At 32.3% G+C, this 26,037-nt stretch overlaps 1 protein-coding gene across 2 annotated transcripts; it reads right to left on the bottom strand.

The window, feature by feature from the left end:
* Positions 1-1,382: 1,382 nt before the first annotated feature.
* On the bottom strand, positions 1,383-25,812 carry LOC126776327 (ralA-binding protein 1). Of its 2 annotated transcripts, none has more exons than XM_050498779.1 (10): positions 25,637-25,812; positions 24,793-24,931; positions 24,212-24,431; positions 15,201-15,417; positions 9,664-9,773; positions 6,358-6,509; positions 4,512-4,692; positions 3,758-3,882; positions 2,810-2,993; positions 1,383-2,176 (listed from the first exon to the last, which is right to left on the bottom strand). In XM_050498779.1, exons 1-10 carry the CDS (start codon positions 25,719-25,721, stop codon positions 1,520-1,522), a joined length of 2,070 nt encoding a protein of 689 aa, XP_050354736.1. In that variant the 5' UTR covers positions 25,722-25,812; the 3' UTR covers positions 1,383-1,519. The 2 variants fall into 2 exon arrangements, with proteins under 2 accessions (XP_050354736.1, XP_050354739.1); XM_050498782.1 differs by having other exon boundaries at positions 24,212-24,428.
* Positions 25,813-26,037: the final 225 nt, after the last annotated feature.

Below are 26,037 nucleotides of genomic sequence, written 5' to 3'. Positions count from 1 at the left end.
GTAATCTCTAAGACATTACTTATTCAAGTCCTGTTAATTTCAACTATTACTTTCTTTGTTGATTAATGTAAAAATATGGTTAGGTCGCCTGAAGCGGCAACAAAAACAAATTACTTTTTTATAATATCAGGAATAACTATTCTCGACACACATAAATTTATTAAATTATCCCTCAAAAACACAAGCAAACGTGTGATTTCGACAAATAAAGTTTTACTTCTGATTACATAAAGTATTTTATTGTATATATGTATAAGTGTTTACTTCAGTTTTTTGCGAAAGGACACAATTATGATTTAGTTAATAACTGATTGATCGTATGAAGATACATTATCGTGTTAGATGTAGCGACCAAATAATCAGCTGTTATCTCTAGCCTTGTGGAATTTATTGAATAATCGATACGAAATGGCTTTATTCAATTTAGTTTTTTTTTAGCTAATTCCCTAATAAGGAAATAATTTTTATTACAGCGTTGTCCCTGGCCTTTGATCAGGGTAGAGCGAGATTGTCATTCAGCGACTTTTGGTTGACGCTAATAACTACCACTTTTATAAAAATCAAAATTATGTACTTCTGGAAATAGTTTGTGATATTTTCGCGCCCCGCTTCTTTCGACGTGACTAACGAAAATTTTTCATGTTCAAGGAACAATTTTATTTTTTACTTTTCTTATAAAAAATAATTTTAAAATATATTTTCGATACTACAAAATAAAACTATTTAATTATTTTTTTAAATCACTTAAAATTCCGATCCGTTAAACATTTAACCGACAATTTTCATAGTATTATATCTGATGGGTAATGCTTCAGACAAAGGAATTGTATCAATCCTCTAGAAAAGGACTAGGCAGGCAATCTTGGACCTAGGGACTATCTACAGTCACTGTTTATAACAAGATTTTTTAGATAATCCACAATGTTATTGAGATTAACTTTGAGCAATTACTTTAAGCTTTATGATTTATTCAAGATGATAAAAAAGCGTAGAATTAAGTCTTAAATTTTCATGTAATAATATAATATCCTGGGTCACTATTCACACACAGCCATCTGATCTCAAACTAAGCAGAGCTTGTACTATGGAAACCAGGCAACTGATATACTACATATACTACTTTTCTTTTGTAAATACATACTTATATAGATAATTACACCCAAACTCAGGACAAACAGACATGTTCATGCACACAAATGTCTGTCCTGGGTGGGAATCGAATCCACAACCTTCGGCGTCAAAGGTATCTACCAACCACGCCAACCGGCCCGTCAAGTGTAGGAATTTAAGTGTACATAATTACTTTTTCTTGGTAGGCGGACGAATATACCATCGCCCATAGACGATGGCGTATACATAAGGAAATATAAATAAAAACCATGTGTGTTATAGTAACATATTTATTATATCAGTGCGCTTATATGTCATATAACTAAGTTACAGTTTTGGAATAGACAAAACAAGATTTCTAATTGATAAAATGGATCTTAATCTAGAATAAATAATTATAAATTATAATTTAGGATTTGGACATTATTTCTTTCATCGCTAATTCTATTTTTAGCTGTATACACGAAACCCTCTCTTGGAATATCTGGTTGACCAAGTTCAGTCTCTTCTGCTCCAACATAGCGTTTTCCTTTATCAACTTTTGTCTCAGCTCCTGCTCTTCTGGCGTGTAATTTTCTTTATTATCCTTGTTACTTGTGACGTTACCCTCTTGTTTATTTTTCAAGGCAACATGACTCCTAAGTTTAACGATTTCGAACTGTTCCGAGTTGATTTTCGCTTGAAGAAGCGATTTCAGTTGCAAATACTCGGCATTCTCTAATTGCAATCTTAACACTTTTAATTCCTTCTCAGTGAATTTTGGTTTTTCTATTATTCGTTCTGTTGATACATCCGTTTCCGTCGTTTCTTTCGTCTCAGTCGGTTTAAATTCGAAATTATCTTCAAATTCTACTGGGAATGTTGGGTCGGTTGTGTTTGGAGTTTCTTTTGCTTCTGGGAAAGGTTCGATTGCCTGTGGTGTTTTTATTTCCGTTTCTGTAACTGCCGCTTCACTTGGTTGCGAGTTCCGCCGCGTTGGTTCGTCTTCCTGTTTCTCGTCTAGTGACACTTGTTGGACAGGCACCGTATTCGGTTCAACAGATTTTTGAACGGACCGGAGTTTCCTCTGTAAAAAGAGTCGAAGTAAAATAAGTTCTTTTTTATGTTTAGATTAAATTATTTTTAATTAATTCGAGTAAACACAAATAAGAAAGTTTTATATTTAATTGAAAAGATAACAATGATATCTAATAAATCTAAAATGATATAATCTATGGTATTCATTATGGATTCGTGATTAACTAGCATTAAATTAAAATTTGGAAGTTAAATTAAAGTGGAAATAAGTAGTTAAGCAGTGTTGTATTATAAATGAAGATATACGGTTCTCCAGACCGATTTCGGCCACGGCGGCCAAACGCAAGATTAGCCAACTACGCAGGAAATATTATAGTGCACAAGTATGTGCGCAAACAGAGGTGCAACCTCTATTCCCTAGCTCTCATAATCCGATGGGACGGCAATCCGACACGACCGGAAAGAATTTAGGCGCAGGACCAACGTGGCTTTACGTGCTTTGTACGGGTATGTATTTATTGTATTGTATTTGTGGCACGGGTCAGTACACACTTCTAACTTCCAGACCTATTATAGTAGTCATATATAGCAAATGAAATATATAAATGTAAGGTTTGTTTATCTCTTCACTCTAAGAATCTAGAAATATATATTATATATATAGTCAGAGATCTTTAATTACCTTCAACTGTGTGACGATCCTCTGCGCTTCCCACAGTTGCTGATCCCTTGCATTAGTGATGAAGCCGGCGTGCATTTCCGCATGGATCTGATTCAGAAGCGACTCCTGCTTGCGCAGTTCCTCGCTAATCTCATTCGCCGTTTCAGGAAAGTCTGCCGGGATCGATAACAGGGGAGGCACGTATCTGTAATGATATTTTTTTATTTTAACTATTTACAAAAGATAAACTTTTAAAAAGGCTTGACTTCAATAATCATCGAAAGATTTGAGGAATTTTAAGATAAATATACATATATATAAGATTGGTTGGTTTCATGTTATAGAAACATAGAAGTAATTGCAAATATGACGTTAGTATATGATTAATTATTGGTTATTTATTAGATAATATGTAGCTGCATTTTTTTTAAATTGCATAACGAATTGTATTGTTATATACTACGTAAAATTTTATTCAATATTACTGTTGTATGGAATATTAATACTCTGTGTACATTTAAACATTTTCAAAATAGAATATATTGTTAGTGCCCTATTTAAAAATATATTTACAAAAAAAAAAACAATATTCACAATAACTCGTATAATTAGAAATATTTAAGATAGCAGAATATCTAGTAATTAGTTAACGTATTCAAAGAAATGTTCTTTATCAACCGTAATTTATTACAGCACTATATCGATTCGAAACATTAAGTTGAGAACAATGAATATTTATACATTTTTAATTTGCAAATAATCAGAAGAACAGACAACCTCATTGAAAATGTCAATACTGCTTCTATGAAATATTTAGATCACCGGGTCCGATGCCTTACCATCGAAATGAAAAGCATTCTGAGTCAGTAAGATGAAATTAAAATATGGCACAGGTATGCACTCAAGTGGAGGGGAGGCCTTTGCCTAGCGGTGGGACATTTATTGGCTGTTATTTTATTTTTTACTTACTTGGTGAGGCGAACTTCAGGGAACAGTTTGTCCGCTTTAGAGATGAAATACGTCAGCAAATTCAACGACATGTTTAGGGCTGGACCCATTGCCGTTGCTATTGTTTGGATGTTCGCGTGATTCGTCTGGGGTTAGATTGAGTTTATATTTAAAAAAAACACGAAGTACTTGTATTTAACATTTTGCGAAACATATGATTTTCTTAAATATTAATTATATTGAAATAAATGTCATGGTCAATCAAAATAATCCAACACCAATGACCTATAAAATCCGTTTTCTTCAAGTAACCTATTAACTAGCGACATTACTTTCAAAGTGTCGTACGATCCAGCTCATTTTTTTTTATAGAATATGTAGTCGTACGAGCATATGGCTCACCTGATGGTAAATGACCACCAACGCCCATAGACATTGACACTGTAAGAAATATTAACCATCGTTTACGTCGCCAATGCGCCACCGACCTTGGGAACTAAGATGTTATGTCCCTTGTGCCTATAATTAGATTGGCTTACTCACTCTTCAAACCGAAAGACAACAATACCGAGTACTGCTGTTTTGCTTGAGAATATCTAATGAGTGAGTAGTACCTACCCAGACGACATGCACAAGACTTGCACAAAGCCCTACCACCAGTAAATCATGATAAGATAAAAAATAATCTTAACATTACTTATTTGCTGACCAGCTCTAATATGGTTCTAATAATATAACAAACAGTCTTGATATTTGCATCCTGTATCGAACTAACCTGTTCATTAGCGACGACATTTTCGAAGTGTCGCATGAGCCAGCCCAGTAGGCTGTGGTTGCAGGCCGGCAATTTGCTTATGAGCTTTATCATTGTGGCCTCTCGTTGGGGTTCCGCTATCGCTGTTGCTTGCTCGAACTGACCGTGTAATTCTTGTGTGAGTATCGAGTCTGGTAACTCGCTGAAATATTGCCTCAAGTACTTATTCAAGGTAATTTATACATATTAAAATATATGGCATTACTATAATTAATTATGTCCTGTATTAATTATAAAGATTGAATTGTTAAGTTTCTTCTTGATATAATCTACTTGTATAATGAAGATACAAATGTACCTGAATTAAGAAAAAAATTTGATTTATTTTGGATTCAAACAAAAAAAGAAAATGTTTGTGTCGACTTACAAAATATTAGTCAAAAAAATATTTTATGAAGTTCATAGTTTTTATATTGTTTGCGTTAAAACAATAGTATTGTTAGGAGAGAATAAAAGAAAGAGGTTAAGTCTGTTTGCCTGAACAAGAGCTCCTCGTGTTATAGTCGTTTGTATGTCTAAATTTTGTCGGTCAATGACTTTATTTCTAAAGAACATCGAACAAAGCACCTAAAAGCTAATTTTTGTTTATTATTTTTATAATTTTTTTTAATCTTCATTTTTTGAGACTTTTGTCCATTTAAACATGTTAGCCCCATCATATCTTAACCTATACAATACACGGATCATTCTTTAAAGTATAAAGAGAGTTACTAACGAGAAAAAAGTATCAAATCATATATGGCAGCTTCCGAATTCGGAAAACAGAGAATACTTTGCGCAGCACCTACATTCATACAATTAACATTATGTATTATTTTATGTGTTGAATTTGTAAACAACTAATATATTAAATAAAATATATTTAAAACAATTGTTAACTTTTATTAGTTAACAATATAACAATATATATATAAAACTACTTGATATAAAATCAAAAAAACTAGTAACATTGTTAAGGAAAAATCAATATTGGTACATAACCAATTGGTTGCCTGGAAGAGATCGCTATGTAGCGATAAGGTCGCCAAAATTGTATGCTACGTTTATTTAGGCTGTATTCATATTTTGTATTTTTTTTCTCTTTGTGGTGTACAATAAAGTTTAAAAGTAAATATTTTATTTGTTACGGATGAGTTCAGTAATTATCTTATCAATAATTTAAAAAAAATTGAAAGATCAATTTTTAAAAATTGGTATCAGAAAACAATTTTTAACAGTTGAAGTCGCTCGCGCGATATTACCTTTTGATGTTCATTTTTTATACAACTGAATCTGATTTTTAATTCTTAAAATAAATCTTAAAATGAATTTTAGTATTTTAATAATTAAAGTTTATTTTTATCATAGAAATAAACGTAATAAATAGTTGCGTTCTGATTTAAAGTTTTTTAAATTCACATTTAAAGGATAGATAATATTTATCTAAATTAAAAATAATCTTTATCTACAAAATATATATTATAACTAAACCATAATTAGCGACGTCTTCTATTCCATACACGTCTATCTATTTTGATCTATCATATTTCAATATTTCATCATTCTACCTGTAGTCAAGTTTATCGTTTGGAATGACATACCTAATCGCGTAGGTTGAACGGACGCAACGAGTATTAATATTTGGTATTCGCGAAGATTTGACTTGGAGCATGGAGGTCACGTGCGCGGTGAACGTGAAGGAGAACAAGCGAACGTGTGTTAGCGTATGATGAATAAATAATAATAAAAATAAAATGAATTATGTATTAAGAATAAATAATTATCTGATTGATCGGTTGCCTTATAAATATAGAGGAAAATGCGTTACCTGATAAAACTCTTCAGCATTGCGCAAGCGACCGGCACATCCCAGTGATACGGGAACGTTGGTCCCCTGTCCGTGAACAGTTTACGTAACTGCTGAAGCTTTATCTTGTCGGGCTCGGTCCGATATATCTGATTCGACTTCAAGCCATGCGCCTGTAATAATCCAGAATTACTTTTTGTTAGATATAACATAATATTAAGTAGATTTAGGTATTATTATATAGGTATATTTTGTTTTAAATTATAATATTCAATAAATTTCATGAATTAAACTTAGAAGCCACAAACTGTCCGGCTCGTTGGTCTATTGGCTAGATATGGTTAGGACTATGGACTGGTGGTAGGGCTTTGTGCAAGCTCGCCTGGGTAGGTACCACCCACTCATCAGATATTCTACCGCAAAACAGAAATCCTTGCTATTGTTGTGTTCCGGTTTGAAGGGTGAGTGAGCCAGTGTAATTACAGGCACAAGGGACATAAAATCTTAGTTCCCAATGTTGGTGGCGCATTGGCTATGTAAGCGATAGTTGACATTTCTTACAATGCCAATGTCTAAGGGCGTTTGGTGACCACTTACCATCAGGTGGCCCATATGATCGTCCACCTTCCTATTCTATATAAAAAAAATCTATATATATATATATATAAGACCGCAGATCCCGAGGTCTTAGGTTTTTCTGTCGAAGATTCTCAGTAGAAGCCTCGTGCCTCAGAAAGTATGTAAAGCCGTTAGTCCTACGCCTGAAATCTTTCCGGTCGTGTCAGATTGCTGTCCCATCGAATTATGAGAGTAAAGGAATAATAATATCCAAGGACCTAGAACATTATTCACACACGATTATCTGATTCCAAACTAAGCAGAGCTTGTACTATGCTTGCTTGAAACCAGACAACTGATATAACATATACTACCTTTCTTTTGTAAAAACATACTTTTATATATTATACACAATTACACCTAGACTCGGGACAAAAATACATGTTCATGCACACAAATGTCTGTCCGAGGTGGGAATCGAACTTAAAACCTTCGGCGTGAAAGGCAAGTATCTACCAACCAAGCCGACCGGCCCGTCGAATAAAAAGTGCATCTGTGTTTGCACGCACACCTACCATAAAATGTCCGGCGCAGTTCGCCAATCTCTCTTGAGCGAACATCATCTTCAACTACATATTGAATAAAATAAAATTCTTACTAATACTAGCAGTATATTATCCAAATGAAACACAAAGTATGAAATACTAAACTCAATTTATGAAGATTTCCTGGCGCTGAGCGCTATATAACTAATTGAATTAAGCAAGTATGAAAATACATTTTTTTTTGGCACCGGTGTCGATTTCAAGCACTATTTGTCCTTGTTAACGTTTTTAAAAATTACATTATTTCAGACGGTCAGTTTTATTTAATTTGGAAATAACAAATGAAAAAATAAAGATAAAAAATTATATTATTTCAAATGTTTTAAATAATACAACTACTTTTATACAAGTTTAAAAAAGGCGAGATAGAGAAATTCTCTTGATCGTGAATTAATATTATCAAGTTACGGTTTCTAATCCCGACAAAATCCATTGAATTTTCATGTGCTTAATTTGTGTTTGTAATTCGTTTCACGCTCGACGGTGAAGAGAACTCGCGACGAAACCTGCATGTGTCGGATTGAAAATGCCACGTGTGTATCTATTGTAACCCCGCATTGAGCAGCTTGGTTAAATAACAACTATTAAATTCCGTGTTCAATTCGTTATGACTATGTATCATAATTTTACATACATATATCCAATTAACTAATTAATTATTATTAATTTAACTTTCCGCGTACGTAATCGCTTTGCGCTGTTGTTCTTATGTACCCAAATTGTTTTGTTTACCTAGCTGTTGGTTTACATAAAAACTAAGCTTCACGATTGTATATAAAATTTAAATATAGAATTCATTATTCACTGTTTTATATATTTCATATTTACTCTGTTAGTAATGTAAGTATTACATTAAAATTTTACGGACAAGGAAATATTATATTCCATTATATTATTATATAATATTGTGTAGATTTAGCTTATATGGATATATCTATCTGTTTAAAATCTAATAATTATTCGAAGAATTCAAATCTTTATTAACCGACTCCTCAACTTTAGGTACTCTTTGTAACTATTACACATGTATGAATATTACAACACCATTGTTGTAAGCAACAGTTGTTTTTTTTTTTTTTTATAGAAAAGGAAGGCGGACGAGCATATGGGCCACCTGATGGTAAGTGGTCACCAACGCTCTTAGACATTGGCATTGTAAGAAATGTCAACCATCGCTTACATATCCAATGCGCCACCAACCTTGGGAACTAAGATTTTATGTCCCTTGTGCCTGTAATTACACTGGCTCACTCACCCTTCAAACCGGAACACAACAATATCAAGTATTGCTGTTTTGCGGTAGAATATCTGATGAGTGGGTGGTATCTACCCAGACGAGCTTGCATAAAGCCCTACCACCAGTAAAAACGTAAAAAAAAAAGTTGGCTTACTTTTATGACAATACACGATACAATCACCACTTATACCGTTAGTTACAAATGAAGAAATATTAGTTAATTTGTCTCAAACATTACGATAATATATTTTTACTTTGTTAGTTGGCTCGTTGACAAGGATATGGCCGAGAAACTATGAAGTGACTTAAGGTTAGGTAAATGAAAAAATAAACCTTAAAAGTGTAATCGTTTTTTTTTAATCATATAAATAAATATGGTCATAGTAACAGCCTGTAAATGTCCCACTGCTGGGCTAAGGCCTTCTCTCCCTTTTTGAGGAGAAGGTTTGGAGCTTATTCCACCACGCCGCTCCAATGCGGGTTGGTGGAATACACATGTGGCAGAATTTCGATGAAATTAGACATATGCAGGTTTCCTCACGATGTTTTCCTTCACCGAAAAGTACGAGATGAATTATAAACAGAAATTAAGCACATGCAAATTCAGAGGTGCTTGCCCGAGTTTGAACCCACGTTCATCGGTTAAGATTCACGCGTTCTTACCACTGGGCCATCTCGACTTTGAATGAATATGGTCATATACATAGAAATTAAAATGTACATTTTCAAATGAATAAACCCGCCCAGGTTTTGTATAAGCTTGCCTGGGTAGGTTCCACTCATTAGTTATTCCACCGCTAAAGGGCAATATTTAGATCGACGAATTGTCAATGAGCGTTAACGATTGTCCATGGTTTGTGGTGACTACTTACCGTATATTTTTTCTTCGTCTTATTATAAATAAAAAAAAATCAATGAAAAAATTACCTGTAAAAAGTCGATGCTGTCGCGAACAACGAGCGGCAGGCCGGTGTCGTCGTGGCATCGCGATCGCTCGACCGACTGTTGCAGAGGTACTCCGAATATGGGTAACGCAACTGTAACAATTTTACATATATATATATATATATATATATATATATATATATATATATTTATAAATATTAATTATATAAATATATATATATTATATATATATTTATATATATATATATATATATATATATATATATATATATTTATATAATTAATATTTATAAATATATTATAAATTATAAATATATTATTTATAAATATATATAATTAATATTTATTAATATTTATAAATATATATATATATATATTTATATACACTGGCCTCCAAAAAAATCGACCCACCTACATTTTTTGTAAAAAAGCTATCGTATGGTTTTAAACTACCACATATTTATATTTTTAAGATTGATAATGAAAAAATGCAATTGTAGGATTGTACAAAAACAGAAATAGTGTGCAAAAAATAGGTTTTTAGGTAAATATGTGACAAAACACGAAAACACAAAATTTTACGCAATTTTATTTTTTTGTGTACAAAACGATTATGCCGTTTGTTTTTAAATTTGGGTGCCTAAATCTTACTTTAATAGGGAGTGTTTCCTCCTCTTGACCTAATCACTGCCTGCATACGCCTATTAAGTGACCTGATTAGCTTTTTAATGTCTTCCTGTGGGGTCCGTTGCCATTCTTCAGTTAGGGCAGCTTCCAGTTGATTCTGGGTTTCTGGAATTGAATTTCGTGCTCGAACCGTACGTTTTAGCTGGTCCCAGAGATGCTCTATCGGGTTTAAGTCCGGACTATTGGCTGGCCACTGCATAACTGGAATTTCGACTTCCCTGAAATAGTCTTTAACAATTCTAGCGACGTGAGGTCGTGCGTTGTCGTGCATAAGTTGGAAATTATCCCCAATATATCCAGTGTAAGGCATCACATGAGGCTCCAGAATGTCCGTTATGTAAGTTTCAGCATTAACAGCACGATTACGGAAAAAAACCAGCTCTGTGCGTCCCGTCAAAGAAATACCTCCCCAAAACATTGTAGAGCCTCCACCAAATCGGACTGTTTCTCGAATGCAACACTGAGAGTAGCGTTCTCCTGGCCTTCGCATGACGTTACGTCGTCCATCAGAGCCTACTAGAGACATTCGGCTTTCATCACTGAACAATACTGTCTCCCATTGGTCCAGTGTCCAATCGACGTGATGCCTAGCAAATTGTAGTCTTGCTTGTCGATGGGATGCTGTGAGTTTTGGTCCTGTTGCTGGCTTGTGAGGGGTTAAGTTTTACTCTCGAAGTCTTCTTCTTACAGTATTTTCACTCACAGACACTCCACGACTTTCTCGGAGTCTACCTTGAACGTCAACAGCCGAAAGATGTAGGTTTCTTAAAAACGTCAAACCAATAAAACGGTCATCGGTCGGGTTCGTGACACGCCCCCTGCCAGATCCTGGTCTCCGGCGATACTCCCCAGTCTCCAAGTAGCGTTTGTACACTCTTCGCACCGCTGAACGACTTAATTTTAGTGTTCTAGCCACATTTCGCTGACTTAACCCCTCATGAATAAGAGCTACGACTTGAGCAGCTTCTGCTTCAGTAGTATCCATTTTTTATGTTTAAACTTATTAAAATTATTGTTTCAACAAAGTTTCATACACTTAATCAATAATAAACATCGAACCGAGATGACTCCGCGTTAAGAACTGGAAATAAACTAACCATGCACTTTGTGCACAAAGTAACGTTTTCTTATCAATACTTTAAAAATATTCCAAATATCCTTAATAAGACTTACAACTCCTCCAAATCAATATCAAGTGGGTAATAAAATGTTAAATGTATGTCCCATAAGTAAAACAATCCACCTAGGTCGTCGCATAGTTAAGATAACAACTTTGTAAGTAAAAAAATACGGGTGGGTCGATTTTTTTGGCGGCCAGTGTAATTAAGTATGCCTTTTATAAATATAAATTGACCTGAAAAAGATGACGGGACTCGACTGGATGCAGAGGCAAACCGGGAGAATTGACACACTTCGTTAGAGGACGGATATATCGGCAATGGATGGGCGGGATGATGACAATATATAAGAAAAATCTTCTACTAACAATTGCAAATAATAAAATGTGATATTGTACAGAAGGACATTTACATAAAATTACAGATATTAAGCAAATCATCTTATTGAATCAAACCTTGCCTCCAAGAAGACATCATTAACTTTTCTCAGCATGTTAAAGTATTGTCGAATGTTTATCGTTAATTGGCAAAAAATTGAAATTTAAGTTTTTTTTTTCTTCCGCAGAATAATGTATAATTTATTGCCTAATATTTTACATTATTCGATTTGTTGATTGACAAATATTAAAGACGAGCTTTTAGAAATTAACAAATGGACAATTTCCGAAGCACGACAGTTAGCTTTTGTTTTTATAAAATACATAGGTGGACGTGCGAATAGGCCACCTGATGGTCAGTGTTCACCACCGCCAATGTGCCAACTTTGGATATTAACGACCTTACTTATAAAAATTTAGCGCTGATTAGTTAAACAATGCTGTGAGTTGTTCTTTCGAATGTCATTTCAATAATGCACAAGATAGCAATAGCGATATCTAAAATTATATATGTATTAATTTGTAAAAATATTTGCAAATTAACCTTGCAGTTATTACCAGACTTTAACTATAATATATGATTCATTTAAACTATTAAATGTATAATGTATGTATAGTAAAGTAAACTTTAATCCTTTACTAATTAATACGATTGTATATTATATAAATAGTTGATGACAATTAACTATTTATATTAATTTGTAAATTTTGAAGACAATTTATATAATTAAGACACGCTTACAAAAAATCATACTTTAGAACAATAATATATGAAAACATCCGAGAGAATGTGCCATTTAAATAATCGTAATTTTTTTAAATAAATAATTGAATTAAAAAAAGTATGGTTTAATATTGCAGTACTAAAAGCAATAAATAATATATTAATCAGATATAATGAACTTAAAAGGTGTGTTTTTTTAGTATCTTCGTCGATATTTAAACTTAACTTAAATTCATTTTTATATCTTGCTACTAATTTTGAATCCTTAAAAAAATAGATTTTTTTTATATAGAATAGGAAGGCGGACGAGCATATGGGCCACCTGATGGTAAGCGGTCACCAACGCCCATAGACATTTGCATTGTTAGAAATGTTAACCATCGCTTACATCACCAATGCGCCACCAACCTTGGGAACTAAGATGTCCCTTGTCCCTGTAATTACATTGGATCACTCACCCTTCAAACCGGAACTCAACAATACCAAGTACTGCTATTTTACGGTAGTATATATGATGAGTGGGCGGTAACTACCCAGACGAGCTTGCACAAAGCTCTACCACCAGTAATATATAGCCTTATCACTCAAAAATAATGTGGCTTTCTATTGGTAAAATAATTTTCAAAATCGGTTCAGTAGATCCAGAGGTTACCCCCTACAACCTCACAAACTTTACCTCTTTATAATATTAGTATAGATAAATCACAATAACATTTCTTTGTTAGCTAAACATTAGTACTTAGTGTTTTTGTGTTTCAGCGTGAAAGGTCAGCCAGAATGATTACAGGCAAAAGGGACATTTAACATCTTAGTTCCCAAAGTTGGTGGTGAATTGGCGATGTAATTAATGGTCAATATTTATAATATCTATGATAGGGCCAACGTCAATTGACGGTGGTGACCACTCACTACCAGGTATTATCAGGCCCATATGCCAGATCAATCATTGTTATAAAAAAAAAGGTATTTCCTGTGGCAATTTTTAAATGTGAATGAATAAAGTTAAATGAATGTCACATATATTATCTTTGAGTTTACTAGAAGTATACGAACAGTCCAAATTTATATCGTATTAAATTATGCTAATCAACAAGTGCTTGTCGAAAGAAAATATACTTGTTTCATTATATTGATACAATTAAATATTAAAAGTTAAGAGTGAGATTAGTAACGTATAATTGTTAAACTCGGAAAATTTTAGGGTTTTCCGGCAACTCTACTGTCAAATGTATATATATATTTTCTTTAACTAGTTAAAATAAAAACCCCTTTAAAATCAAGTCATTTGGCACAAAAGAGAGCCATTAACATAAAATCTGCAAACAAAAATCTTCTTCATCATACGTAAATTTGGCAGAATAATTTTAGACTCATTAGAGCTTCATGTCATAAAAAAAAACTAAAATAATATACATCTTACCGCCAATTTCAAAGCCGTATAGAAAAGGATTCGTGCTATACATGGTTATAACGTTACACAGACTAATGAAAATTTAACGTTTTGCACGATCCGAATTAAGAAGTTAATGTCACATCTTATCACTTACCTTGAGCGAGTGTTTTGTTTTGTCATTAGCACAGATAACTCTCTGACGTATTATCATTTAACACTATGTTTTGTAACGTATCAATAGGTGCGTTTTGAGCAATTACTTTTAGGAACGAGAAATCGGTGGACTATGTATTTTTTATTTACCGCTAATAAAATATTAGTAAACATAACAATATTTAAAGTCATTTTTTTAAAGTTATTATGTAGTTCTTAAGGAAGCGTTCACAAATAACTTAGTTTAGTTAGAGTGAAGGGAAAGTAAACAATAACGTTAAGTAGCAAGTTAAGTTACTGGGATATACAAGGTGAGGTGGAGTCAATTTACGTAATTATATACGTAAACTTGGCATACTTGGGTATACTAAGCTTGAAAAAAATATTTAAAACGAGTGCCAATGTGGTTCGATACTCAATTATTTTAAAAATAGCTGTTTGTTTGTTTATTTACTACAATATATATATTCTTGCAAAGTGGTTCTTTTTATTACACAAAAATAAAACCTCTATTAAAACCTGGTAATGGCATTAAAGAAATATGAAAAACTAGATTTGTAAAATTCCATGTAGAGTTAGCCTATAATTGCGATGTATGGTGTTGAAAATGTGACAATATTTTTACCATTATTCTTTTTTTAGGACAGATATATACATTGAACATTATGTTGGCTTCCTATATAAAAAATAAATTTAGTAAGAAAATACTTGATTTTATAAAGTTAAAATATTTTTTTGATAAATATTTGAATTTGAATTAGTATTTCTAAAAGTAAACATGTATTATGGTGTATTAAATCTCTTGAGTCGGTCGAATAAGTTCTAAATTATGTCATCAAACATTTCTTAGTAATAAAGGTTAGATTACTAACAGGAACTACAAGGACAAGCGCTGACATTATATTACAAAGATCTATTAACTTGTTTATATAAAAATATTTTTAGGATCGTAATTTATCTTTTATTTTTGTCAGCGACCGGAAAATATTTGAACAATATACTTACGAATTTTTGAAAAATATCTTTTTATACCAACAATAATGATTGAAATTAATATCGTCTATTTTAATTTACTAAGAAAGTAATTGTAAATAATCATAACTCACCTCCCAAAGTAAATATTTCTTCAAAAGGCACACCAGACGTCACCGTGGACGGCACCTTCGTTAGCTTTTTATCTTTTTTATCTTTATCTTTTTCTTTAACTTTTTCCTTGTCTTTTTCCTTCACCTTTTCCTTATCTTTATCTTTTACCTTTTCTTTTTTATCATCTTTTAATTTCTCCTTCGATTCGAGCTTGAATTTAGCTTTTTCCTCTTTTTCCTGTAAACAACGAAAAACTTTTTATATGACACTCGCGATAGGTATCTACAATAATCGCTACTGTTGTCACGGATGATGGATTATAACGTTGTATCAAACAAATATTGATGGCATTTTATATTTTAATATTTACTAATGTATTTTTAAACGAATCATGTACGAAAGTAAAAATCGTTTAAATACTAATATTATTATACGCGTTATTATTATTAAAACTGGTCGTAATCAAATTAACAACTATTAAAAACAATGTAAAAACGATAAATGTATAAATAGAACATTTTATGTATTAAACAGTCATAAGATTTGTTTACACGGACACGTCATATTTTGTATTAATATTTTAGTAATTTGACACCATCGAAATAACGTATCGAATATATTTACGCGCTGTCAAACGGAATCGAATCGATCACCTTGTTAAAAACACTTCGCAGGTGATGCATGTCGCGGTCTCGACGCAACTGAATGAGCCATGCCTTAGCCGCGTCTGCACAAGGTCGGAGCTACCTACTCAACAGTGAAATTATGTAGATATTATGAACGAAACACTGAGTAATAAAATTTGTTATGTGATTTGTAAACACAATTTTATATTAAATAGTAAAAACAAATAGAAAATCCCTTTTTAGTTCATTTTAAAATAATGTCTGAATTCGAGGCAAACTTGCGACGCGCTGTATATTTTTATGAATAAAATTTAGGATTTAATGACTTTATTTTTACACTATTTTAACCAAAATACTAATCTTTACAGAATGTTATTATGTATACCACTCAATGTATCCATAAATTATTTTGTCTTTTTTTTTAAGTCGCAGTGAAAATTAATACCTTCACTAAGAAAACTAATAATAAATTAACTAAACAGAGGATAAACATTTTTTTTTTGAAATAAAATCACGTATATCGTTATAAAAGTAACCGATACACCTCAAAAAACACACGAGCCATGAAATGCATCCGAGACATTGACAAAATTTAAAGATTATATAATCAAATAAATTCCTTTTTGAATTAAAATAATGTATTTTCGTTTTCGTAAAAACGTTAATTGAATGAAACAATTTATAATATGTTTACCAAGTAGCAGAGGAGTGGGTTGGTGATTGGAGTGGGTGGATTTTAGGAATCTTTATCTCTAACAAATTATTTAGGTATTTATACCTAAACAAAAGTAGTAAAGGTTCTTAGTAAAGCGTTGTAGGTGGTTCGACACTTGACATACATTTTTCACTAATTAGTGTTTGCAAACACTCATACCACATATTATTTTTTTAGACACTTAAATTTATTAAAACAAAATAATATTTATGGACTTGTAAGACTATTTATGTTATGCATATTAGATTACACATTACGCAATTTTTTATGCATTTCATACGAATTTACAATACAGTATTTAAATAGTTTCGTATTCGTTCGCATTCTAAATTAGTAAATTTCGATAACGATGATTCTATTAATTTTTTCATTTTTTTTTTCAATATTATTTCATTATCTGTATATCTACCCTATCTGTGTATCTATCATTTGGGATTTGAAGTCACGGATTAAGTTAATCCGTAATCCGTTAATCCAATTTCCTGACTATAAATACATAAAATACTGGCTGACATGGCTAACATTTTTTAACTATAATTATAAAAATCCATTCAACGACTCAGTAATGTCATAAAAATTTGTTTACGAAATTTAATCCCTTTGGCAAAGTTCGTTTAATGAAAAGAAGAAGAAGACATGTATACAGTAAAAGCCTGTAAATGTCCCTCTGCTGGGCTAAGGCCTGTTCTCCCTTTGAGGAGAAGGTTTGGAGCTTATTCCACCACGCTGCTCTAATGCGGGTTGGTGGAATACACATGTGGCAGAATTTCAGTGAAATTAGACACATGCAGGTTTCCTCACGATGTTTTCCTTCACCGAAAAGCACGAGATGAATTATAATCATAAATTAAGCACATGAAAAATTTCATCATTCAAATATCGTTGGTTAAGATTCACGCGTCCTTACCACTGGGCCATCTCGGCTGAACAATATGGCAAGTTATTCCACTGCCTTTATTTAGTATACTTTTTGACGATCTCTTACAATCAAATATTTTTGAAATATTTTCGCACTGCCCAGTGGGATAATAACCTAAGGCTATGAGTATAGTGCCTAAGACCTCAGGTCATGTAATTGTTTCTATGATCTGAGCGTAACACTAATTAAGCAATGCGTCAATTAACTGCAGCGGACAGCCTCATCATTAATGAATACGATGCATGTATTGGTGCATAATATTATTTTACTGAATATTTAACTTAATATTCAATTATAAAATATTTATATATAAAATATATAAAACAGATGTTTGTAATATGTTAAATTATAAAGCTGATTTATTTAATAGTAAATAATAAATAAATATATCTACATTAATAAAAATAAAAAAATAAAACGTGAGGCTCTAATCGCGTACAAGGAGAAATAAATAATTTATTTACACAACCTTTCTTGAAACAAGCCTTTATTCAATCCATTTATTAAAAGAAAGCCGAGATGGCCCAGTGGTAAGAACGCGTGAATCTTAACCGATGATCGTGAGTTTAAACCCGGGCAAGCACAACTGAATTTTCATGTGCTTAATTTGTGATTATCATTCATCTCGTGCTATACGGTGAAGGAAAACATCGTGAGGAAACCTGCATGTGTCAAATTTCAATGAAATTCTGCCACATGTGTATTCCACCAACCCGCATTGGAGCAGCGTGGTGGAATAAGCTCTAAACCTTCTCCTCAAAAAGAGGAGAGGTCTTTAGCCCAGCAGTGGGACATTCACAGGCTGTTACGGTATTAAAAGAAAATTTAGTCTACATTAGAAAATGTTGTATACTGTATTCCAATCACGGGATGAGTAAGATAACACAGACACACACACACACACAAAGTTATTTACACAATGAATTGATATCAGTGGTCTCGATCTTAAATAATAATCTACGGTCAGAACGTTGGATGTAAAATTTTCGTGGATATTTTTAAGTGGAATAAATAAAGATAATATATTAATCAAGAAGTTTTTGTAATGCATAGTATAGCAAATCGCATTTATCTGTACCTCATCTTCGATTGGAATCGGTCATAAGTTACCAGTATAAAAAGTCCGTGCAATATATCAGCTCAATCGGTTTGTTAGAAGTATTTTCGAATTCAGAAGTAAGATTTGACTCCACTTACTAACAGATATTAACAATATTGTATTTTTACTGTCGTGTTATATTCTTATAAGACACTTGATACAATGCGGTAAAGATTTTAAAATGTCACTCAACGTAAGGCATAAACTGCACCTAGATATAATAGGTAGTAAATTGTCAGTGGATTTGAATGGCCAGTACCATAAATGTTTATGAAGTTTTGGTCATTTTATTGTCTGAATAAGTAATTGGACAGGTGTCTTGATATTTATTTCGAATTTGAATAAAGAATATATAAAGCACGAGTATTATTATATATATGTATATATATATATATAATAATACTGCTCTTGTGCACTATAATATCTCCTGCGTAGTTGGCTAATCTCATTATCTTTTTATTACGAATTAATATTGATTTTATAACAGTATTAGTATATGATTACCGACGAACTTTACTTTCTACCGCATTATTACCAATCAAACTGTTTTGTGGTTTTTTGTGAGCTTCCTGTAATCTTTACTAAACATTTACAAGCAATGTAGGAAAATCTCAGTAAGTATTCCGAATTTCCAAAATAGTTTTTTTTTCCTTTATTGATCTCATCTGTATAATAAATATTTTGTATTTTCATGTGCGTCGTTGTTTATTTATCCCCATTTTTTCTATTAAACACAGAGATTCTACCCCTCATAGAGACGACGTATGGATTTAGCCTACTAGTGATAAGTTGAACTCACTGTTTCCTATTCTTGTTCCTATCTATAATTTTGAAGGCCAATATAAGCATTAAGCACCGGGGCCCTTGTCCACCTAGCTACGCTACTGAATACGACATACTACATACGATAAATAGCTGACCCGTGCCCACTTCGAAAATTATCGCTCTGAACGCGAATAGCGAAAGTTGGGAAAATTCTAACGTATACCGATATATATTCTAAAACTTTGCAAGTACGAATTGTAAATATACAGCTGTTTACAGATAAAGCACACCAAGCCACAATAACCATTTCTTTATATAAAAAAGAGAAAATATAAGCGAATACGTCTAATTTGTCATACAATACCTACTTATAACTAACAGAATAAACAACATTAATTTAAGTGTGTTCCATAAATAAAAAATTGCAGTTTATAATTCTTAATTTGAACTGGTAGTATTGGAAATATAGCAAGATATTACCAATTATCATAATAGAGGCTTGGCTCGATACCTTGGCTTGGACAGATTGCTTGGCTCGATACCGATGCTATTAGTGTTAATATGCATGTATCATGACAAATAAAAACATCATGCGTTAAAAGCCTAATTTTATCCAAACGAATTCGGGTCAGGTATCTAGTATTCGGGTATGTTTTATTTAAGCTCTTCGCCATCTCATCCGATGAGGTTCTAGTTCATTTGCAAGTCGAGGTAACAATCGCTCACTGTATAGCAGATCTCATCGAAATGTTTCAACATTTAGCGTTTTATTAGAGCGTGCATATTTAGTCTTGAAAAGTTTATTAAAGATTTTTAATAGCATAAGGTATTTATCTATCTAAAACAAAACATTAAAAAAAAAGAATGTTATTATGATAATAATAATAATAAATAGCAATAAAGTGCGGCTGATAATAAAACAACACTCCCTGATAATTATAAAGATAAATAATATGCCTTGAATCGGATTTTAAATGTGTTAATAGTTTGAGATTATTTAGTATTGGTACAGGGCTTGAAAAGTACTTTTTGTAATATTATTATGGTATTACAAAAAATGTAACAATTTCTGGTACCTATCAATTTGTATGATGCACCGATGTGGGCCATGGCGAATATTTTCAGCGGAGACTGTTCGACTGAGAGATGTTTTAGTACACAAGTGTGCGCAAAGACAGATGCACTTTATATTCCTTCGCTCATACGGGCTCGGACTAAGTCCAATGGAACAGCAATCCGACACGATCCAAGATCAGGAAAGGACCTAATTTAAAATTAGCAGGTTCCAAAAATCCGGGTCGTGCTGATAATTGTTATCAACCGGTTATTTTTTTATATTTGCCGGGGGGGAATTTGACTCTAATCCACCTGATGGTAAGTTGTAGTAGAGTCCAAACGCGACGACGGCCAGTACAATCGGGAAGAATGTTTTGCACTAGCCACCCCTGTCTAGCCGGCCCGCAAGAATAAAAATTTAGAATAATAATTAAATAAAAATTAGAATAAAAATAAAGGTTAGAATATTTAGCAAATCAACGGTCAATATTTTATTGCATGTTACTTATCTCTAGTTATAAAAACTAACATTCCCTTACCGTCTAAACATTTTATGGTATATTCATGTATGCAACAGTCATGCAATCTTTTATGACCAGGTTTGACCTTTATATTATTTTGTAGTTATATTTTATAACAATAGCCGATATGGCCTAGTAGTTAGAATGCGTGAATCTTAAACGATGATCGTGGGTTCAAGCCCGGGCAAGAACCACTGAATTTTCATGTGCTTAATTTGTGTTTATAATTCATCTCGTGCTTGACGGTGATGGAAAACATCGTGAAGAAACCTGCATGTGTGTAATTTCATCAGAATTCTGCCACATGTGTATTCTACCAACCCGCATTGGAGCAGCGTGGTGGAATAAGCTCCAAACCTTCTCAAAAGGAAGAGGAGGCCTTAGCCCAGCAGTGGGACATTAACAAGCTGTTTACCTTACTGTTACTGATCTTGATATAACATCTTAAATCCCATGGTTTACAGAAAGTTTACGGTGTAAGTTAAAGTTTCTCGCAGTGCCAATATCTATGGGTGAAGGTGACCACTTAAAATTATGTGCCTATTTGTTTTTAAAAACAAAAGCAAAGTTGGATTTTATATGAGCATTTCTTCATTAAGCGTTTTCGTCATCAATCTTTATTAAATTCTCCACATACTCAGCATCTCTTGTTTAACTTTATTGCTTGATAAATTTATATTTTGTTTTCTTTGATTGCTTGAAGGAACTATCAATTTTGAATGAGATTTGAATGAGAAATATTGCAAGTATTTACTAAAAAACAAACACTTTTTGAGTGTGCCAGTGAAACTTTAAAGATTGGTGGCGCATTGGCCGTGTAAGGAATAGTTAATATTTCTTACGACACCAAAGTTTATGGGTCTGGTGGTGACCACCTACCATCAGGTGGTCTATTTGACAGTCCGCTTTCTTATACAATAAAAAAATATATAGGCAAAGCCGAATGTTTAATGATAACATATGTGGCTTCAGCGCCGTCCGTTACAACAAAAATAGTCTCCACTATCTAACGATTTTTGTTCATTAATTATTATCAGATAAGGTCTCGGAATCTGATATACTTACATACATTTAACTAATAATAATTTATTATACTAATGGCAATTATGTTTTATCACAATAAGTTACAAAATTTTTATATATTTATATTTTTGGATTTTAAAACATTTATTAAAGTAATATATTAACATGAAAATATTTACCACTTAACCCCTTGAAGGATTAAGGGATACTTTATCAATGTCCTAACCGAATATAAGATGATTTTCATAGACTTTATTCATAAAAATGGATGACGGTATATATCGGTTTGAGTGTAATATTGTTGATTTCATATTGTTCGACCGATTACTGTGAAAGTTGGTACATAAAGTATTTACTTTGTTCCAACTCGCCAGTTGATGGCGATGGAGCAAATCAAATTATATATCATTCAACCGATCACCGCGACAATTGGTTATATTGTTGACTGACAGTTTACCGGTACATAATATAGCTTGTGAATTAAATTATTATAATAACCTAACAATTTGTTTCGATAACAGTCAAAGAATATAAAAAAATCCTTCCGGAATAACGGCCAATACGGTCAAGACCAATGATGGCCAAAGTTGCGATTGTAAATCCGGGCAAGCACCAGTGATTTTTTATATTCGTGATTGCTTAATTTGTTTTTACATCTCAGCTGTAAGGAGAACATCGTGATGAAACCTACATAAGTCAGATAAATATACCCATAATACACCAATTCGTATTACAAAGAGAAATAAAACAGCGTTATTGTTTATTATAAATAATCTTAACACTGTGTGACAATTAAATTAAACTAAAGTTATCGCGTACTTTACTCATTTTTTTTATACGTTTTTTTTTATATAGAATAGGAAGGCGGACGAGCATATGGGACAGCTGATGGTAAGTGGTCACCAACGCCCATAGTCATTGGCATGTAAGAAATGTTAACCATCGCTTACATCACCAATGCGCCACCAGCCTTGCGAACTAAGATGTTATGTCCTCCCTTGTGCCTGTAATTACACTGGCTCACTCACCCTTCAAACCGGAACACAACAATACCAAGTACTGCTATTTTGCGGTAGAATATCTGATGAGTGGGTGGTACCTTCCCAGACGAGCTTGCACAAAGCTCTACCACCAGTAAAATGTTGTCATATATTCATGAGAGATATATTATGCTGTCACTGCTGTAACAATGAAATCACCTGGGTTAGAACAAGTCGGTGCGGCTCGACAAAGTGGTTACGATACATCGCTTGTCAATGTTTTGGACCAAAAGCTCACACGCAACCATCAGTGCGGTTCGTGTTAAAGAACGCCGCCCTAACGTTTGTACAACGGTACATATATTAGTAGATATAGCCACATACCTTTTCAAAATATTAGTATGATATCATGCGAATTAAATTTAACATCTGCCATTCTATTATAAATGGGTATTTTACAGATGTTCTTTAAAAACGAGTCTTTTGTGTCATATGGTACATTCCTTAAATAATAACGTGACATATTTTTTTTTCTATTGCTGTAGACGCATGCATCTGTTTCAAAAATTCCTGTCCATTTTATAACTTATTTATATAGATTTTACAGAGAAACTAGTTCTCTCCGTCCTGACTTCGTACGGGTAATTAGTTTCGTTCAGGTTTTAATTTAGTTGAAATTTTTGTTCCGAATTGCAGATGATGAAAATTTTATTTTGGATATTACTCCGTTCCTACTACTAACTACGCTTAATTTCAAGTCAATCAGATATACATAATTAGATAGCTTCGGAGATCACGTGATGAGTCACTGGCATTTCGCTTATATATGTATGTAGAAGATTGATTGACTACGTGACGGAGAAATAATTTTGTAGTTTACCAACTTTAAATGTTCTACACTATAATCATCGATTCAGGCAACAATTCAATACTACCAGAGAGAATGGAGACAGTTGAACATTTTTTTACATAAAGTATGGGATTGTAATACTCATCATCATCATCATCATCATCATCTGAGGCATTACAGCCGTGGGTGGGCTTTAGCCTGGTCCAGTAAATCTCTCCAGTCCGATCTATTTGTGGCTTTCATTCTCCATTGTAATACTACCTTCTTTCTATCCCTAGACAGCTATTGAGGATTTCGTGGAAAAAAACCACTAAATTATTATTTACCGGAATCGGGTTTTTAACCAAGCAGCACTTCGGGATCTGTACCAGGAGGTAAATAAGCTAGCTAAAAGTGACAGTCAACTCTTTGAATATTATAGGTGCCTTGACTTGAAGTATTATAGGCTTAGATTTTAGATAGAAAAAAAATACATACCTTATCCTTTTCTCTTAACTTCTCTCTCTTTTCCTTTTCTTTCTTCTCCCTTTCTCTTTCTTTTTCTCGTTCCCTTTCTTTCTTCTTCTCCTTTTCACTCAATTCTTTTTGCTTGGCCACATCTTCTAAGACTTTCTCCTTATCTCTGGACTTCTCACGTTTCTCTTTACTTTTTGTCGGGAATTTAAATGACTTTGTCTTCTTTGTTTTTGAAGGACTTCTAATCAAGAAATATTTTATATATGACTGTTTTTAAGTAAAAAAACAATATGAATGCTTTAAAATTTAGTTGCTTCTCTTTGGTTTATGGTTACAATATTTTTCGCTCATTTATAAAGTTACAATATATGGAAGAGCGGTAACCGCCAACACAAATAAAAATATTTACTTAATTGGGTTTTCCAAATAATGTAATGTAAGATTTTGTAAGTGATCACTAAACATTTTTATTTTTATTATTTTTAAAAAATGCTGAACCCCAAGCATGTAATAAGATTAAGTAATTTTATATATATATAACTGAGGTGAATTATGATCAATAATTTAATTTTGTTTTATAATTAACTAGTTTAGTAACTCACTTTGTATCAGTATCTTCTTCAGGAGAGCTTTCACCTCCTAGAGCAGCATAACCTCTATCTTTTTTTGATTCTTTTTTATCTTTACGACGTCCTAGTAAATCCTTTTTACTGTGTTTCTCATGCTCACAACCATCACTAACTAAATAATTTACAAAATTTTAAAATTCAAATAAAAAAGATACACAAGAACAGTCTACGCATTTAAAAAAAAAAACAAATTTTATTTATGTAAAAAATTTCAATCAACCTATAATTATTGCTGTATAATTAAAAAAAAAATGTAATAATATAAGATCACATACTATTATCTTTTTCTTTCCTTTGTAGCTATTGCAGAAAACATCTTTAAATAATTGTGTTATGTTTATTTTTTATTGCATTTGGAGTAGATAAATATATATTTATCTTTTTGGCAGGGAAATAAAAACAAAATCATTAGAAAGTTTTAAATTAAATTCTTTCTTTAATTATGCATTATTATTTCTTCTATATTGCTATACTTTTGAACAAAACTAAGACATTCATACTTTCTACCAAGCAATCAGGACTTAAAAAGTGCAAGTGCATCTATAATATAATTAATTTTTCATATTTTGACAAATTGCAAGCTATTATAGCATAGAATTGCATAGAATAGCTTCAGATAAAGGCCTTAGCTTATGTGATTCTATCACTTTTAAACATTTTAATGAAAGTAATTAATAATTAAGATAAAATTTCTGTATTTTGTATAATTGTATTGTACATTTTTTCATAAAATACATTTGAGTTATAATAAAAGTATGATTCATTTTGTAGAAAGCAGTTGTACGGATAAAATATTTTGTTTTTATATAATACTTACAGTCACTTTCATTACTTTTACGTCCAGTTTCTGAGGCGTATAAGCCTGGAAAATCTTTTTCTACATCTGGACTTTCGAAGTCCATGATGTTTTTTATTGGAATTATTAGGTTTATTTATTTGTTTAATAGATAACGCTATTACATATTTTTAACCCACAAATCTTTAATTATAATTAATTGTCATTATTGTCATAATGTCAATCTCATATGACAATTGTCATTTATCTATGTTTACAATTTTTCATTTAGGAAAAGGCAAATAGTTAATATGATGCAGCCACGTCTTCAGTATTTTCATTGAATACTATTGTGAAAAAATTGAGATATCTATACAAACTTATGTTTTTTTTCTTAGTCATTACATGTCATCTAATTACACATTTTACGAACTATTAGATAC

This window comes from Nymphalis io, chromosome 20, assembly GCF_905147045.1.
Source record: "Nymphalis io chromosome 20, ilAglIoxx1.1, whole genome shotgun sequence".
Lineage (NCBI taxonomy): Eukaryota > Metazoa > Arthropoda > Insecta > Lepidoptera > Nymphalidae > Nymphalis > Nymphalis io.
This window is presented reverse-complemented; position numbering and strand designations above follow the sequence as displayed.